The 20,448-nt window shown below is 40.5% G+C and overlaps 1 protein-coding gene across 2 annotated transcripts in view; it reads right to left on the reverse strand.

The window, feature by feature from the left end:
* robo1 (roundabout, axon guidance receptor, homolog 1 (Drosophila)) overlaps nucleotides 1-20,448 on the reverse strand; it is a 186,531-nt gene that overhangs the window by 122,982 nt on the left and 43,101 nt on the right. The window contains exon 2 of one of the 2 annotated variants that reach the window (XM_026372846.1): nucleotides 11,496-11,585. The exons of the other annotated variant lie outside the window; for it this stretch is intronic. Coding sequence (XP_026228631.1) covers nucleotides 11,496-11,585 — 90 coding nt within the window. The remainder of the gene's footprint in view (nucleotides 1-11,495; nucleotides 11,586-20,448) is intronic. 2 annotated transcript variants of the gene reach the window in all.

The raw sequence follows: 20,448 nt of genomic DNA on the forward strand, positions 1-20,448 counted from the left end.
TGGTCCTTTTTTCATACTTAAATGAAGAAGCTATATTTAACTTGTGCTGAAAGAGGATGCAGAAATTAGACAGCCCCACACGTTATGTCTCACTCCCAAAGTGAGTAGTTGACAAAGGAAGGATTAATACTCTTAATAGTCTTCTTAAGTTCATGACCATGACTTTCTTTAATTACTTTTTATTGGGTGCGAGGACTATTCACTAGAGCGTATTAACACGGTAACAACTCTTCCCAGAACACCCTCTTCATCAGGACTGCATGTACATTAAATAACAACCCGTCTATGTTCCTGTTTATCAGACTGAACCCCTTGCCTGAGTGCGTGTGATGATGAATGCGACCCAGCAGGCATCTCCTAACAAATCTGTCTTTTACCTCCAAACATGGTTTTATTGTGCATTATATTCCAGTTTCACACACTCCATTCCCACTCAGCCCTCTTGTGCCCTGTTTTCCTGAAAGCTTTCTGTAAAGTGGCTGTTCAGCTGAACAGTACAATTTCCTCTAGCCAGCAGCAGCAGGCAACAGTAACATAGAAGCAATTATCAGCAAAGTCCTCACTTAGACCCACCATGATTGGAGGCTGTCTGGAAGGGCTGATTAATACAAGAGGATGTGAACATTTTAAATGTTTGATGTGGCACAGCAAAGAATAAAACGACATACAGAGAACTTTTATCATGTAACTGTTCTCTCTTCTCTGTTTTTTCCAGCATTAAGTGCAAAAAGAGAGAAACAAGAGTAACAAACTGTGAAGAAAAGACAGATACATTGGTGGGAGTGTGACGTCAGCAGAGATGGAAGAGTATTTAATACCACAGTCAAATTGTTCTGCACTTAACCACTTCTAGCAATATAAAAGATACAAAAGGATAAAAACACTCCAAAGCTTTAATGCTTCAACAACTGCCAATGAGAAGCCTGAATGAGTCATTAGTTCATTTTTTGGATGATAGTAATGGAAAATAGCACAAGTGTACTTACTGTGAAACACCTGGTTACATTTGTGCGGTTTGCTGTGGGAGTGCCTCAAAGGCTGGTGGCTTTGCTGAAGTCCAAACTTATTAGGCAGCCGTTTGCACCAGTGAGACTTTTGTGACCCAGTGACACGATGGGCTTCGTGCGGACCCTTGTGATCTTTAGGAACTCCCAGCATGACCAGCATGGCAACCAGCACCATCAGCAAACACATGATTTGCATGGTGACATATGTGATGCACCTTTTTTGCTAGTTAAGTGGCTGCAGACTGATCTATCTCCACAAATATATCAGAGTCAGTAACTCACTGTTGCCCTAATTGCATCACAGGTGTTCCTCGAAAAGTGGCAAATGATAAAAATTCAATCCAGTGGTCTTCTTGAAAATTGTCAAAAACACATTGCAAACATTGCTGCACTTCCCACCGAGACTCCTTCATGCTGCTACCCTTGAGATCTGCCAAACACATAAACCCCTGCAGTCTTGGCTAGTCTCCTAAATCCAGTGACAAGGTTTCCCTCAGAGTGCGATGGGAGCTTAATGAGGGCAACTCTATATACAATGTGCTTGGTGAAATTCACTCCCTTCTCCGTCATTCAATGGAAAGGCTGTCTCTCATCTTCCCGGCCTTTTTCTATCTGATAATTCTTTTTCTAAAAATTCAAACAGAGTTTGTGGACGTCCAGTCTTTTCTTATGATGTTTCTATGTGTGCAGCAGGACGGGGGATCCTGTAGGCTACACGCTGAGCCTCTTTTCAGATGTGTTGGACTTCTCACAAAACCGAGGCTCCCTCACCATAGAGGTGATGGGGTGACACATAGGCGGGGTAAGGCGAAGGAGCCCACATTCCCTTTTCCCTGACTAAGACTATTTAATGGCTTTCAGTCCCGTCTCACTAGCACACCAAACAAGATGGCATAAAACAAAACCTTTCCCCCTCAAAAAGATACTCCCTGTTGAGAGGCAAACACAACACTCTTTCTCAACAGACAGAAAAGTAAGAGCATGTTTCCATCCTCCCTTTCCTGTATTTTGAGATTATCCACCCCACAGGCCGACGTTTTACAGCCTGAATATGATGGGAAATAAACAGAAACTTATTTAGCAACTAGAGTCACCTTGGACAGAGTGTGGGAGTCATGTGTGCAGTTTGTCTGAGCTCCCTTCACACACACACAGTTGGATTGTACCCATCCTTCACTGGCCTCTCATTCAGTCCAGCCTTTTATCGCTGGTGTCCTGTCCTTGAGGAGCCATCCTTTTACTTATTCATTGTGCTACTGTTCTTTTTATAAGACAGCAATTCGCATCTGTAGCCATTGTGAACTGGGAATGGAAAGCACTTCTCCAAGGTGTTTTGAAAAGATAAACACAAATACCACGAGTAAAAGACTACTTTTGACTGATTGTTTTTTTTTTGTTTTTTTTTAGCAAGACAACCAAACAACAGCTGCAGGGTAACTTTCTCCTGCTTCACGGAGGACTAAAGGTTTAAAACAGAGAAGGGTAAACATATGGAATAGTGTTTACTCTGCAGAGCTAACATTTATGCAATCTTTAACAACACTTTGCATTTAAAGTTCCCATAGGAACTAACTGTTGCATGATTGACATTTGTTGTTGCTTGAATCTGCAGGACGCATCACGTTAAACGAAGTCTGCTCACAAGGTGGAGAACTCGCCCCTCGCTGTCATTGCACTCTTGACAATGACGTGATTTCCAGGTGGAATGACAGATTGCTAACACGGGGAACATGAAAACTGAAAGGAAGGGGTGGGAGACGAGAAGTAAGAGAAGGAGGAGTGCAGAGATGACCTGAAGCCCAGACGAGGCGAGATCACATTGGTATTACTGTGTCACTGCTAAAAGCGGCAACTAATCATTTCTGATTGGATGCTGGGGGAGTGGTGCAGCTCCAGGGGGAACATACTATGTCACATCTGGCATGTTTTTTGACTCGACATGACTTCCTGTAGCTTTTCAAACTGCAGACTTTCCAAACAAACTGATTTATGTGCATTTTGAAAAGCTAGGTTGTGAAAAGTTGGCTTGTGAATTATGTGAGGACAGTTGAAAAGTTTGAATAACACAGTTCAAATTAATATGTGTCAAACTGTGCTGCACATGAGTACTTGGACAAAAGCCTTAAATACAGACAAGGGTGAAACAACTGCGAGTTCAATTCTAAACACAGCCAGCTAGACTACAATCAACCATATTAAAACCTTAATACATGTCAGCAGAGACTGAAAGTGAAGCACTAAGTGCAGTCTTGTCATATTTCTGGACCGTCTACAACAGAGAGCATCATGATTGTCAGGCCATTTCCTCGTTCTGTCCGTCCACTGTGAACTGTTCTCTACAAGAGAGTCCAAGAATGTAGCACTCTGGGCTCCATCCCAGAATAAATACAGTTAACCCACTCAGATGAAAATCAGAAAGAAGCCAAAAAATCTTTTAAAAACTGGACAACAATAAAAACCGCTCTTGTCACTATTATATTGAGAGTATGCCAGAGAGAGCGGAGGAAGCGACAGGCGATACAAAGCAAGTGAGATGCAAAACAGAGTGTAAGGAAACACAAACAGGAGAGGGAGAGCATTCCTCCTCTCTCTGAAGCCTCTCTGTTCAGCTTTCAGACACGATAAAAAGAAGACAGTGGTCCAGGGGAAAGAAAATGATGGCGAACTAAACAAATCTGTTTCTGTTCAGGGAATGCCCCCATGCATGACACTGCTGCAATAAATGCGAGGCAAGGGGTTTTTAGGGGAGGCGATGAGGGGGATGAGGGTTGGGGGCAGACACTGAGGAGAAAGAAAGAAGTGGAGAGGAGGGGGGGGGTCTTCACAGGATGCCGCGACAAGGTTCGGAGCACAAAGCAGGATGAGGCGATAAACAGGCTGTTGCTTTTCCGCTTGCCTGCGCACACAGAATTCCTTTTTCCCCGTGTCTTTTAATGGGCCTCACATTAGCATCTGTTTAGCATCAGCCTCAACATGGCCTGTGGAGGCTGATTAAAATAACCCAACTCTCACATAACATCCTGGCAGAAACATCAAAATACAGTTAGTTGCTAGAATATTTGCGGCAACAGACATTCAGGAAGTTAGCTTGTATGTTTTGAACTTCTGTTGTCAGAAAAACATTTATTAGTTCATTCTGTTCAGACTCTCAAGATCTTTATGGAAAGATGTGAAGTTTATTATGTTAGTGACAAGTAGTCAACACTACAGTGTGCAATTTGTGAATTCCCATGCATGACCGCTCTGGAAAAACAGGAAGAGACGACTTGGACACAATTAGGCAATATCTAAGTCTAATTGTGTTCTCTGACCGTCGTCCTTGTCAGTAAATGCAGCTTCTTGAGTGACCTATGCTTCACTCTTTAGATCACAGAGACGCACAATGGAAGCTGGATCGTGTTTCATGCTTAATTGGCTTAATTGGTTTGGGAGACGGGAGCTTTAATGACTGACAGTGGAGCTCAGGGTAACTGAGCAAGAGATCCCTTTGTTCTTATCACTGCTGGTCCTCGGCCAATCACAAGGCAGCGAGATTCAAGGCAAGATACTGACCAAGAGCAGAACTCAAACAACAACCTGACCTCTGGTCAAAAGAAAACATTAGATGTTTGTGCTTAAGTTGTTAGGCTTTATCCTAAGGAATTTTGCTCAGTGAATAAATATTTTCTTATATAAGAACTACTACACAGAAAGGAAAGAAGCATGGTGGCAGTTTCTCTAGAATAACAAGAAACAATAAATACGTTTCAGATGTGACAGCTGACCGCTCAGTTACATCAATTAGATCGAACACACCAACAACACAAATCAGCAAGTAATTACATTTTGCAGCCAACAACCTCAGTTAAACCACTTTTCAACGTTAATGTTGTTAAGTAGCCAAGTACATTTAGTTACTACTTACTTTTTGTCAATGTAGATTCTTTAAACTATATATAATATATTATTTTGGAGTAACCAGCTGTCGGTACATTAATGGTTCAAATTAGCTCCAGCTCTGTCAGCTGCTGTTTTTATTCCACATCAAGTCGCTGTGTTAACACATTTTTCTCAAATACTAGTTACTAATGCAAAATTTTCTCCTTTCAAAGTTTCTAATAAACATATCATGACTGCACTCGTTACACATTAATCAGATTTCCACTATTAATCTATACAAATGACTCTGTGATGTGGCAAACTCGTATGACAATGACAATGCTAAGTTCACAATTTTAATTTAATGTGTTAGCATGCTCCATTTTGCTAATTAGCACTAAATCTGAGTTAATAGTGGGTGTGGTAGTCATCAGGATCCATCACAAATTTCAGTCTGGACCAACAGAACCACACTGCAGCTTAAACCGCAATTTAAATGTGGATCTACACCTAAAATCTCCATTCAACTTTTTGCAGGCAAAATAAATCATTTGGTATATTATCTATTACTAAAATAAATGTAATAAAAAAAAAAAGCTAAAAGTTCTTTTAAGATTTTAGACAAACCTCAACTGCAAAAGTGCCACAGAGACGAGAATTCATAGATATTATTATTTTTTATTATTTTCTTAATAATTATTTCTGCCAGAAACTTTCCAGGACTGTATTTAGAACATCATTCTGCAGGAGTTGTGGTTACAACGGGGCCTTAGCGCCAACGTCAGTGACTGATCTCTCTCTGAAGACCCAGAGCACAGAAAAATGCAAAGACACTACTCATGCTAAAAGCATTCCCTGTCTCTCAAATAAAAAGCCTATTCTTTCGCTCGCTTTCCCTGGTGCGATCAGCTGCCAAAACAAACTGGCGCTGTGATGAATGCAATAAATATGATTGATGGGATATCTGGCACTGCTGACCTCACACCACGCGCCAGAGTCCAGGGAGCAGGTGTTGCTCAGATTTACAGCCCCCAATTCATGATATTCGCCTCTCTCACACACAGATGCTGAGCCCTGCTGAGACACAGCCACACTGCTGAGTCTTTCTCCTACAGCTCACATGGAGCCTCAGAGAAACAGGCCTAGTAGTGGCTTTAGCTGAACTTTGTGTGAAACATGACAATGAATGAATCACATAACTACTAATAAAACCAACACGGATTCGAAAGATCATCAAACCGTCAGTCATGGCTGACAGTTATTAGAGTAATTTCTACTGGGAGGAGTGCATGTGGCTGTCAGAGAAGTGGAGAAGCACTCATTATGTGTTATAAAAGTGGGTAATTGATCTAAGAGCAAAGGCAAATGTTGGACTTGTTTGTACAGTATAATGCTTTGTCAGAAATGAAGTCATTTTAAAACAGCTGGGATTCACATGGGATTTAGCTCTAATCCCATCTGCATATGCAACAAATTATTATAACAGCATTTGCTTCAATGTTAACGAGTTAGTTATAGTAGATAATATAATAGTTTTTAACGGTCCTGTAAAACACAAGCAGCAACACAAATGGTCAGGACTGAATTGTTACTACACATGTTTTCAAATCGGTGACATATAATTAAGATGGATTTACCTCTCAGAGTGGCAGAGTGCAGCCAGAGTTCTAGTGGCCCACACAAAAACTCAACAGTGGCCTGAAACGTGCTTTCTGTAAGCTCTCCAGCATAACCAGACAACTGTGCAGCTACATCTGTTATACCGCTAACATTAAATAATATTAGTCCTAGTTAGCGTTGTCCAAGAGAAATATTTTATTGTGCTTGGCAAATAATACCACTAAGCTAATATTATATTGTCCACATTGGTTTGCTGCCTTGCTAGGACAGGGTATTTGGCCATAGACGTATTATGAAAAACTGCATACCAGTGTTCCAAAATAGCACGATATTGATGTAAAAAGTTGCTGGGCAGAAACGCCATACAAGACTTTCAGGCAACTGCATTTTCAGGCACTAAGGTTCTTCTAGGGGCAAAGCTGGATAAGTTGATGTGCACATATTTGGCTTCTTGTAAATACGAATGTCTTAAAATAATTTGCAAGACTGTAAATTTTGTTGAGCAAATTGATCAAAGCTATAATTAACATAAAAAATGCATTTGTGATGCCATACTTAATCAGGCCGCTATGCCAAAATGACCCCAATGTACCCGACACTGTTCCTGGAACTGTGTATTGACATCCTTGTTGCCATATGAAAAATGTGCTACTTCTGAGCACTTGTACAACAAAGTGCTTTGATTTCAGAGCAGATCACCAGAATCTATTTTTGAGCACACTAGGTTCATGGAACTGCAAATAATTATTCCAGCAACACAGTGAAGGAAAACAAAGATGCCACAGATTTATTAGATAGCTCTGTAGTATTTTTAATTTCAAGTCAATATTACAAACTACTGCATGTGAACTACTAGCTCTTGTAAAGTCAGGAGGAGCATTTTCCTCTCTCTCCTTTGCGATGTTGAATAATGTGACCCATTTACATCCTAAGAAAACACTTATTATCCTTTCACTGAGATATTAAATGTGTTTGATGGGGCAAGAGCAGCTGATTATTAACACTTGGCAAAACCCTATCCAATCTTCTTCCCAATTATCCTGAGGACACTAGAAACGTGTATCTGAATATTCTAATTTATTTCTCACCTCATAGTCTTTGTGCTTCCAACCCCTGCCCTCTCGTGCTAACTCCCTTTTCAAATCTTATCCAGACTCCAGTGTCTTTCTGCCACATTAGTCCACTTGCTCTCTTGACAAGAACGGCTAATAGAGCCAATTTCTGGGACGATGCTAAGCTAAGCTGTGTGAGCCAGGAGATGAAAAGTGATTTGATGAGGAACAAAACAATTCTACTGGCCTAAGCAGCACAGAGGATTGGAGAGAAGCTGCAGGTAGGACATTAGTGCATGGTTATTACTAATTATATCTCATGTGAATTGCTCCTCCAGATGTGGTCGGGGATCTCTCTCTATTGCTGCACTGGTAGGAAATGAGTGATTCTACTGTCCTGGGGATAATACACAACAGCTAACTTTGCTTCCAGTTTCATGATTACCAGCACACTAGGACTGATGCACATAAGTGAGTGTCATGGAGACTTGACATGCTGATGCTGTGGTGATCTCTTGGGTAATATATGTTGGGGTGACACTGTCAAGGAAATTGGTTTCCAGAGGGGGGGACTCAAGGCCAGTGCAACAGCCCAGTAATGAGAGCAAAGGATGAACAGAGATTAGAGCTCTCCATCTCTCTCATGGTAAAGCTGTCAGTGTACACTGTATTCAGACGCAGACCACTCCATCTCCACCTCAATAAGGAGAACACAGGAACCTTGTCTCCACCCTCTGAGGCCTATGAACATAAAGACAATCAGTAAGCAACTACTTTGTTCTAAAGCTAGTACACCCTCATGACCTGTTAAAAGTAAAGTTAACTGAGGGTGTTGTTTCTCATTAAAGTATGGAGAGATTGTCAGGAATATATCCTGCTCAGACAGACTTAATACTGTCTTCAGCTTGTGTGTGTCATCTTTTATGGAATTAGGATGAGTGGGACCAACTGTACCTATAAATACACACAAACTGCTTTACTTATGTAATCCACTGGTGGATATTTACCTACAATACATGCTGTGACTCTCACTAAGTAGGATTTTCTCAGTGAATAATCGTACATTCAAGTACACCTGTACACAACACCTGTACACAGAGAAAAGAGGAGACATCATGTAACAGCATCAGTTGGAAGCTGAACAAGATATCAAGGTCGTACACGTCCTTTACCTTAATCACTGGCTGTGCACCTTTTATATTTTCCCCATAGAAACATGGACCAGGAGCGTGCATTGTACTGTCTGTGTTGGGTGATATGTTATCTCTCAAATCTTTGTTCTTTCAGCAATATTACCCTCCCTGACTCCACAGGTCTCGGTTAAGCTTTACTTTGTTCCCATATCACCCATCTACACACCCATCAGTACAGTGAACAGTTTTTTCTACACATTCAGGGACGACTGCTTTCAGAGAAGATAAAATACAGTATTAAAGCAGCACCCATTCATTCTGTATCCAATCAGTGATGACAGCATGGCAACCTTCAATTCCCTCACTTTCTCCCCATCTTTATTTCCATAACCTGACAAATAGAGCAGCTCTCTGAAGTTGCCGTCCTTTGTGATCTGTGACAAACGCAATAGTAGCTGTCAGCGGACAGGCAGGATATGAGTGCTGATGTGCTCTCTGAAGTCATGCTCAGCCTTTCATGTCGATGCAGAAGAACCAAAGACCTGTCTCCTCTGTGTGTGTCTGCCTGCCAAGCATTGGCTAGCAAAGTGTAAGTGCAAGAGTTTTAGCATGCCTCTCTAATCCACTGCCTTCACATAGGTCAGCCTCATTTATTATGAATGTGAAGCTCTGTGCAAAGCTCTTTGATATCGGGAAACAATTTAGAACTGGCTGAGAGTCAATGTCTTGAGGGACCAATAACAACACTTTTAACGTATTGTGAACTTCAGGTCAGAGCGTAGTCCCTTATAAAATTCACAGTAGGCTCTATTAGTCCCAGGTGTTACCATACAAGACATTACCATGCCATTGCCTGGTACCTTGCCAGCTGTTCTTAGTTTTATGTGAAGTAAAGAAGGCCAGATTACAGAGGCAGTTATTCTCTCAAGTTGAAATACTAAATACTAACCAGCTTCTTCAATGTCATGCGTATAGTGTGATCAGATAAACAGTACAACTAACTTGTAAATCAAGGGAACTCTTACTCCATGAAGGTCACTGAGATCACATGGCAAACACCCACCACTAAACACAACCAGGCACTTGAAAGACACTTCACTCTAATGCTTGAAGGTGCACTCGATTTTCACCTGAGCTAAAACTGGCAGCTGTCGAGATTATCCTCACGTTCCATCCAGCCAGTCACGCTCCCTGAAAATGGAGTCTTTGGCAGCCACCCACTTTGTTCTATCAGTGGCAGACTGAGGTATTAGGGCGCATTAGTCTCATTTCCAATTCACTGACTGGGCCAGATCGATTTCCTTCATTTTCATGCACAGATGGGATTAAATAGTCAGATTAAAGATGAACTCCTGGCACTGTCCACCAGACAGATTTATCATTCTAAAGATGAACCCAAATGCAGTGAGGCTGATAGGACATGATTTACCTCTTTAAATCTTTATTCGGAGCATGTGCAGTCAGTTAAAAAGCTGCAAACTTTCAAGACATGCTAACTTTAACTTTACATGTACATAGTTATCTAATAAAGGATGTTTGGGCTCAAATTTTTTTAAGTTGTTTTTTTTTTTTTTATTGGTGATGAAAAGCACAGCATGATACTAATTACATGGCTTTATCAGTATTTTGTGTCTCTCAAGCAAAATAAAATGTAGAGCTGCCAAGCTACTGCACACAGTGATGAAGTTGCTGAAAGTTGAAGCAGTTAATTTGGACTTTTTTTGCACAGATTTCTTGAAGCTGTGTGCGGCCCACTAAACCACCTGGGGGGGGTAAGGTTTCCAGGCTGTGACAACACACTGAGAACACTTTTTAGCCCCTCACTGTGGGGGATATGACCAACCAAAACACATGTGTCATCACTAACTTTCTCCAGATTTGATTTCTTTGTGTGTGTTCATCAGTACCTCAAGTGAAGACCTCTCATTTCCGGCTCTTCATTTCCCTACAGAGCTCTATGGTCTGAGGAGACACCGTCTACATACATCCACTGATGCACTTGAACCTCACTATCCCACAGTTCTCTTCTTCCAACACTAAAAACTGAGAAAATCTTAGCAGCAGCCTCAACACAGAGATCATGTTTGAATATATATCTGCCATGGAAATAGAAACACATGTGGAAACTGGTGTCTGAAGCTTATTTATTCTTTCTTAAGACTTTACATGGGAATTTCCAATTGAAAAATGTAAACGACTGGCTCCCCCAAGAGCATTGTGAAATCCCTTTGATTGCTGTTCTCAATAAGAGCTTATATATAACAGGTTTGTATGTGTTGTGTAATAGACAACACATGCTTTTTGATTATTCTTGCAGTAATTCTCCCTATGAATCTGTGTCCAGTTTTCAGTGCAAGACGTTTTAACTCAAACAACCCAAATAATTATGGATCGACTTACAGTATGTACTGCATGTGTGAAAAATGGCACATTAAAGATTTACACCATGTATGTATTAAGACATGTAGATATATTCTGAGTATAGTAATAAAATAACACCTCCTCAAAAGTCAAGAACAAGTTCACTGCTGGATGCAGAATGTTTCCTTCTGCACTAAAGTCAAATTTCTATGTGTGCTGGTTTCACGTTTCCACATCACACTTGTGTAAGTTACACACTGCACTGTGATTGGTTTCCAAACTAGTTGTGATGTCACAAGACCTTGGTTGTAGGTACAGCACCAAGAAACCTTAGCCTTTCAGCAGATAAATGTGAAAACAGCCTTCTCAAATTCTGCACATACATCATTCTGCACTGTGGAGGTCAGGACGTGAAAACACATTTTTGAGTTGAGAGAGACTTCATGGGAGAGCAGCAGCAGTACCTGTGTAGCCCAAAGAGTTGTCATCCTCGTGTTCGGCGTTGGGAGCAGGTGTTGCCCCTTCGCTGGCCCCGTCCTGAGCGACTCCCGTTTCTGTCAACAATAACACCAAAGGGACTGAGAACCCAGATGTATTCTGTCCCCTTTCCCCACCCATGGTCCAAACCTCTAGCCCTCTGCATCCTTGACACAAGCAGAGGGCGAACATACTGAGAAATGTTGGGCTCCAACCTTGTAAATTCTGTCTCTGGCTGCAGAATTTAAACACCCACATTGCAGTAAACAACCAAATAGCCATAATCCCAAATGTTATAATCCAGTATGTGTGTCTCTGTTGAATAAAACAACAATTTCAGATTCAGTAACGGGTCAATCACTCCTTTAGCATAGATCCATTAGCATTGAGTCTTGCAGTCTTCATCTTTTCTCTCTGGCCTCAGCAGGACGTTGTGTTGTTGTCCTGTGTGGGGCTTGAGTGGAAATGTGTGGGTATAAAACAGTCATCGCTACCGTGTCAATGGCCATAAGTGGCGGCACCCCTAAGGGAGCACATGGGCAGGACAGAAAGGAGGGCCAGTGCACACTGTGCATGATTGACAACGCCACTCTGTATGCACACACACACCGTGCACACAATCTTGATGCAAATACAATGATGCACCATTAATTGCTAATCAGCTCCTTTTCACTCCGGCTTGTCTTTGTGGCTGCGCCATCTTCGGAGTGACAGGTTGACTGTGTGTGACAGGCGGTGTGAGGGTGGGACAGTGGGGGAAGTGCGAAAAAGAAAGGCCAAGAGGGCTGGGATATATGTGGCTTATGGGGGAGATGGGAGGCCAACTGTGCCCTTATGATGACTCTATGAGAAATAAATCAGACTCAGTCATGCCCATTCTCCTTGTGGCTCACTGACAAGGGGTTAATTTGAGTTGGGTGGTTGGGGTGGAGAGGTAGGAGGAATCCTAATCAAAGAGCATCCAACCCCTTTAGCTAACAGAGAGGCAGTCTGTCAGAAGTATCTGTTTCCTCAATGAGATCTGGCATGAGTTCTGATAAATAGCAGACGGGCAGATGGAATTGTTCATTGGAGAGTACTTCAGATCACCAGAGTGTGAAGAAGTGAGTGACCCGTCATTTCATCTACCCCTGCAACCACTAGAGAATTGACAGCAGTAATGGATGCAAACCTTACAAACACAGTGATGACCTGGAATCCCGTTTTGTACATACTGTGAATAGCAAACACAAAAAGACATTCAAAATGCACTGATCATACTGAATGCCCCCTGCTGCTCTTGTAGTGTTGTAATGTGACAGTTAAGAGGCCTCATGCTGGGCCTTAGCTATTTTCTGGCATTTCTCTGCTTGTCTGTTTATCCAAACAGCAGTCTCTGAATCACTCAGAAAATAACTACACGTATGCACACATAAATGATACGCGTAAACAATGGGATGAGGATGACATGTAGGAACACAGACATCACGCAGAGTCTCATGTTTGTCTGACACTTACAGCATGACACCAGAGTATTTATAGGAAAATTGTTTTATATTGACAGAAATTATAACCTAGTATAGGTGCAAAACACAAAGATTTTCAAAACAAAGACTGTAAATAGTACACATACTAACAACAGTTTGATATATTAGTATAGTATAGTATAGTCAACACACAAAAAAATTACAAAACTATAGATTAGGAGTGAACGTGCATTCATTGGCAGTAAGAAGTTGATCAAAATGTAAGATCATTTTATCGAAGACACCTCATCTAAACTAATAATGTAAGTTATGATCGATTTTTTAACCACGTGTATTTGTTCTCCCCTCAACACCCTTTCTGTCTTCATATGGATTCTTCTGTCTGATTCTATGGGTGGTCCACAGTCAGAGGTCCAATTAGAGACCACTTCAGAGCTCATTAACAGGTAGTGCCCCTGGGATATCAAGATAGAAAGTCAGGACCTCAGTGTTGCCTTGTTACCCCCTTTTAGCCTCAGCCCCAGCTTCTCTGTTGGCTAATTAATGGGGCACATGTGCAGATAACTGACTGCTTACTAAAGGACACAAAGGCAGGCCCTCTGGAGGACGAGACTAAGTCCTGGCCCGTATGCCTCCCGAAACATTAGAGCACATGTTCTTCTCACAGACCTTTCTACACGAACCGATCCTTGAAGACACATGGGCTTTTGTCTCTGTTTTCATATTGTGGTTGTATATTACGACTCTACTAGATTTGACTTGACTGGTTGTTTGTAACATTGTGGTTGTGTGGCCACAATCAGCACCTCAGCCCCTTTCAGAAGTGACACGACAATAAACCTGAAGTTTGGTATATCGTCCATGTAGTTTAGGTTGTTTAGCTTGACGTATTCTTAATAGATAGCTGAAGAGGCTAGCTGTTGTCTCATTGTTATCTTGACGTGTATTGGCAGCAGTGCTCTGGTCCTGGCAACCAGTACAAGTGATGGATGGGCTTAAAATGATGAGTGTGGGGAGTCTGACTCTGGGCTTGTTAACAAGGCTGACTGATTGTTTGCTGTAGGACAAGTTTCTTCACACAGCCTGATCAGAGAGGCGGCAGATTTCTGTAACACGACCTCAAACAATTTCAATCATTAAATTGGTTTCTTGGAAAATGTTTCCCCTAACATCTGTTTACTTTTTGTCTGATGACAGAAAGAAAAAACGAACAGCCAACAAGAATGCTAATTGTGGGGCACAGTCAAAGACGATTGCACTTTCAGTTTGTAGCCTCCATTCTCAAAGCTGGAATTTTAAACAGGTCTCCCGCTCCTGGGAATAAAACCTATAACATCACATTAGTGGTATCTTCAGCCTTTTAGACCTGAATTCAATCGTCTTTGCAGCATTAAAGACAGACAAAAGTACAAAAAAAGTCTTTCAAAAATGTCTTTTTCAGCAGAAGCTAGTCTGCCCGCTTCATCTGTTTCCACAGCACCATTACTCTAATTTCCATTTTGATTACACTTTCTTTGTTTTCTGCATGACTAATGGAGTTTTAATCAGCCCCTGAGATAATACATACATATGCAGGAGTGGAAAAGAAAAGAACAGAGTCTAAGTGGAGACAAATTTTCAAAATAACTTGAACTAAAAAAAAAAAAAAAAAACTTAAGCGACAAGATCCATGTTTAACCACAAAGCCCTTAAGATTAAATTCTAGAGATGAATAGCATACTGTGTGAACAAGGACACTGTGTCTGAAAGAAAATCACATGACAACTCCAATGTCAACAAGTAATCCTAGGTTTGCTTTAAAAGGAAAATCATACTGGATACATCATCTAATTAGTTTCTGTTAAGATAAGATAAGAAAAGCCAGTGTTGTAAAAACCATAACTGAGAAGGAAAAGGCCTTTAAAGGAAGAGTTGGACATTTTAGAAGAATTTACTCTGAGAGTTTGATGGGGTTAATGCCACTGGTATGTCTGAATGTAGGTGGAGTCAGTAGGTGGTTAGCATAGCATAACACAAAAGGCGAGGCATGACTCACATAAGCGTATTCTTCTTGTGCGGAGCAAACTCAAAAAGTGTTTCTCTTCTTTTAATTTTCTTCTCTTTTGAGGTCCATTATTCACACTTTTTTTTAAAACTTTTTCCACTTGTACATTGAGCTATTTAATTGTTGTTGATTTCAATAAAGACATGAACGATCAGAATTAGTTTTGTGTTATTATTTTAGACACATTATATTTGTTAATACTCCAGACTTAGATGAAGATCAGATCACATTTTATGACAAATGTATGAAAACCATTAAATTCCATGTAAAACCACAACTTTCCTACACTTTTTGTACATTAACTTAAACAAATTAGATATAATTTAAAGTTCTGATAGGACAATTTAATTTTCTTTTGGACAAAACCAAGCTAACTGAAACCCTGTTTTCAAAGTTAAACGGCTGCTAGCTTCAGCTTTCCGTTTACTTTACAGTTGTAAGAGTGGTTATTGACACTGGCTACGGTGGTGGTTATTGGCAAATTGTCAAGAATAGTATTAAAAGAAAAAACAAGTCACAGATGACTAAGTTGTGCTGCAGCTGTCGTGAGAAAGTGGAGAAAATGACACAAGCTCACGTACACATGGCAGCAGCTCTGCAGACCGACTCTTAACTTTCATCATATAAGAAACTTTACCACTGCTGTAAAGTGTTTTATTAGCTAATTGATAATATCTTTAACCCCAAGCATGAAATAATGACTTTGCCTGACCATTGCACCATAAATCATTAAAGAGGTCAAATCTATAAAGTACACCATGTATGTCATAACTGTATTTAAGGACACACTGCCAAGCACCACTCACTCAATAAAAATATCTCCTTTTTATGTCTGTATTATAATTGACTTTGATTTGCCTTGAAGTATTAACAATTTATTTACCAGTTGAAATATAAAGAGAGACTTAATAGCAAGAAAGAATATGGCTTACATATTGGAAAATTACAGACACTTGAAAGGTTTGTGTTGAGTATGTGCTCTTGAAACATTAAGTGGAAGAAAACACAAGAGATGGAGAAATTTGATTATGTCCAAACCCCAGTTTAACTTTGCAAACTGCTATTATATTTTCAACAGTTATTCAAGACTATTTAAGGCCATGACGGTGACAGTGACAAACTGCAATAATTATGACTACATTAGTTCCCATGGGCAAACTGCAGTGAAAAGCAAAACGTATGCAATTATAAACATCAATTGATTCTGCAGACTTTTTCCACAGTCACAGTTTCATCGCCCGTTTCCCCAGCTGGAGGAAACATCAGTGCAATGACAAGCAGATAGCTGTAGTGATTAGATTTGGCAGTGTGTGAGTGAATGAATGCACAAAGGATTTTGCTGTTGACAGTTACACTGCTGTTTTATGTATTGTATCCCTTTCCAAATACTGTTTCGTTGGTTACAAAACCCACAGATACAAATACGTGCACCTCAAGCCTCAAAGCTGAGTTATGACTCATCTCTGAATGCATGATTGGTTGATTGTGGTTAAATAAAAGTGCAACAAATATGAGCCAATTCGCTCACTGATAGATTCGCTTGGAGGGCATCAGCAGCCAACCACAAAAAGAAAAACACACAGACAGTTCCAGGACTTGAACGGTGTTAAATAGTGCATGGTCACTTGACTGAAGGTCTGTGCTATTGCTTAGTGCCAAGCAGCCTCAGTGAGTTGGCGGCTCATAACGTAACTGTCACATTGCCTATCAGGGACGTTTTATCCCAGATGAACATGTTAAATTGAAGGAAGGGCTTTTGTGAAACATCCTCTGTGTCTATCTCGTTCCCACACCTTTGTGTTACGTAACGTTTTTACAACGCTTCCTTGAAGCTTCGTTTCTCAGCTTTGTTAAACGCCGCTGATGTCAAATAAGTTCAAAATCTGTGAGGGGTCTGAACTTGCTCTGACATCCCAGTGGAGCTGAGCCAAGCATCCTCCAAGCTGCTAAAAGCCCAGATGTCCAGTCTTTGACACTGAAATACTTTTTACCTGACAACACAGAGGCAGAATGAAGGAGATGAAGAGAGAGAGAGACATAAAGAGAAAGAGAGACTTCGCTAAGGTTTGAAAAATAAGGTCTTTCAAGGATTCAAAGTGCTGTAGCTGAGGTGAACAGCTTCTGAATGCTTGTTATGTATCTGTCTGTTCTGGCGTCTGGAGCTCATGGTCATGATTCATAAACAGCTCGTCAGCATCCACAGCATCACAGCCGACAGACGAGTGACCTTCTTTGACTTCAATAAAAAAAACCTGCTTCTTGAATGTGCTGCTCTTATACACTGAGACTATTGTGCATTTTGAGGAGATTTGATCACTTTCTAATACTGATCCTTCTTCACTAGCCCAGTTACAAACACAAAAGGTGATAAGAAATGTAAAATAAACATGTTTAAGAGAACTAAGCTCATAAGCTTAAGCTTATGACTAAGGCAAATGAGTTGGGAAGGAAATGGAGCAGACGATTCAGAGCTCGTTTCAAGGCTGTGCCACATTAAGGACAAACTGCAATGATGCTACCTTTTCCTTGATTGGCTTAATCAGGCACATGTGCTTCAAACACAAACACACATGTGCAAAAGAAAAGGAAAGAGCCCTGGAACTGAATTCACATATGCTTTTTGTATCATCTTTGAAAATTCCATCAGTATGTTAATGTGAACAATTCCTTTCCAGTCCTAGAGACCAAACACCAAGCCTTTAATCTGCCATCCCTTCTAGCAACATGTTCCAGAGCTGCTGCTCTGACAAAGTCTGACTTTCCACACAGAAGGAAAAATGCTCTTGAGCTTTTATTCATAAATGACACAGTAGTCATAACTTCAGTCAAACACACTTTTTATGACTACTCGTGACTCTGAGACTTGTTTATGTATTTATATTGTAATTGTTCTGGTAGGTATGTAAAATATATTTTGTTTAACAACGATGTGAAGACTCAATCTCTGCTTATCACTCCCTGTTCACCTGTGTCCTTGGTGCCTTGTAAATGCCCCCAGGCTGTTTGTGGCATTAATGTGAGCTAAGGGGATTTCTGCAACTTTTTAATTAGAGATCCACAGAAGGGAAAAGATCCATCAGTGATGTAAAACCTTCACATGCTTTGATCTAATGACACAAGGCCTTCAGTTCACACTAGACACACCTATTAATCTCTTTCTCCTCTCAAGCTGTGTTATGGTCTAAACAAATGAGCAAACACTAAATGAATCCCGGTTTAGAAATGTTTGCTGAATAGCTCAACTGACATGCAATTATTGCTTCACAGTGTGCCATTGTCCTGACCTCTGTTATAAGAGAAACACACACCACAGACAATAGACCAACTGTTGAAGAGTATACAGTACATGCATTTATTGTCATGTTTTATTCATTTATTATATATATTATCACAGTCTACTATTTGCTAAACTACACACAAAGTATAGCTGGGTTTCTTTATTGGCATTTGGTCAAAAACCAGAACTACACAAAGCAAAAGTTGCTACAAGTTGAATGATGAAAATTCCAATTCAGAAATGTTTATGTGTGCAACAAATGTCATAGTTTAGGTGGGATGAGAATAATGGACTGACATCTGCATGGCTCAAACTATTCATCCAACAAATACCAACAGGTTTCTTGTTAAGGTCATTCAAAGCGGTGTCTCTGAGGAATTCTGCTTCGTCATTGCTTATGGTGGGAGCCTGCAACTAGAGCTCAAATGATTAAATAAACACAATTGCACCATAGCTCTTCTCTTGTTGGTTCAAAACATGCACACAGGGTATTTTGTGCACAGCCGTTTTGTAACGACTTCAAGGCACTGATTCTGTTTATTTTTCTGTGATTACCTGTACCACAGTTCAGTCACCATCTGATCTGAAGTCAAGCAAACTGAACAAACAGCAGGCGCTATCGCCCTTTGCCAGCCTCTCTCTCCTGCTGTCTAAACACACACATACACACACACACACACACACACACACACTCTCATTCCACCACGGATTGGTGCTTGTCAGGGAGGAACATGTGTATGCTAATTTACTGGAGCACACACTAACTATTCACAGTCCAATGAGAGAGTGCAGATAAACCAACGTGTGCTCTCAATGTGTCTAGTTCTGATTAGAGGAGATGGAAATGAGGCCCTGAGAAGATATGTGGTGAGAACATTGCAGGCATGCGGCCAGTTTCGCAGCACTCAAGAGAAAACTAACAATATCAGTAGACAGCCAGATCAATACTGGCAGCTTAGGTAGCAGAGGCTGCACCAGCATCTTAGTGTTCCTTGTTACATGTCCACAGATGTGCAATGAATGATGAGCACACATCAGAAAGAAATCAGAAGGCAAACATGACAAGCTTCACTCTTCTTTTGTTGTTCTAAGTTACAGTAGTTTGTAGCTGGCAACAAGGGTGAAATGTGAGCAAGCCTGTGGCATGGCTTTGATTTTGGTCTGTGTGATACTGGATATGGATAGAGAGACATTTCTCAAGCGCGTCAGACGGTCATGAACAATTTGTGATATCGTTTTTGGTAAAGAAACGCCACTGAATAGTGTTTCAATCATGCACTTACTCACTGGAAAGGAATGAAAGAGGAGTTGCTGGTAAGCCAGCTAGGCTTAGACCCATTCATGGTCTCATCTGTTGTTAAAAATGCCTTTGGCATAGTGGGGATAGTTACATTATGCTAAAAGACAGACAAATGATGTGTTAAAATGTACAGAAATGAAAATCATTTGCTTGTCGAGTGAAAAAAGGCTTAGGATGAAGGAAATATAGTCTGTATCACCTGAGGCGAGTAATGAGTAAAAATACTTAAGATGAAGGCTGGATGAAGATTTACAATGTGAGAACTCACTGTCTGTCGTACTTATTCCCAATGGAAGGCAAAGAAATACTAGCCAAGTATCATTTTTGACCAGAGGATTCTCTCCAATGGATCTTATATAAAAACGCCCATCAAAGGTAAGAAAATAGCTTTTCCTCAACAATGTACAGCTGCTGAGAATATGACCTCAAATCTGTGCAGCAATATCTTTCCCCACAATTCTTCCAACTGTCACCTCATTAAATCAAAGCCTGTTCCCACCTGACATGATGCCAGTGGGTGTTCAGGTGACAACATAATTATAGGTTATAAATCTTTGTACTAGTTCATAATGTATTTGCCCTAACTCATATTAGTACAAAATCTTATTAGAAGGATATACGCAATTAATTCTTAACGATGTATCTTTCAACATCTTTATTAACCTCTATTTTTTCTACTGAATGTTTCAATATCACTAATGTAAAATTAATTAATCTGCATATGTGCAAGTAACATTACTTGTTGTTGATACAATACACAGTATAAACTGCAAAATGAGTCATATGCAACTAATAATATAGAAATTGATGGACACAAGCAGTCATATCCATGTCTATAATTCATGTGGAAATG

This window comes from Anabas testudineus, chromosome 13 (genome assembly GCF_900324465.2).
Source record: "Anabas testudineus chromosome 13, fAnaTes1.2, whole genome shotgun sequence".
NCBI lineage: Eukaryota > Metazoa > Chordata > Actinopteri > Anabantiformes > Anabantidae > Anabas > Anabas testudineus.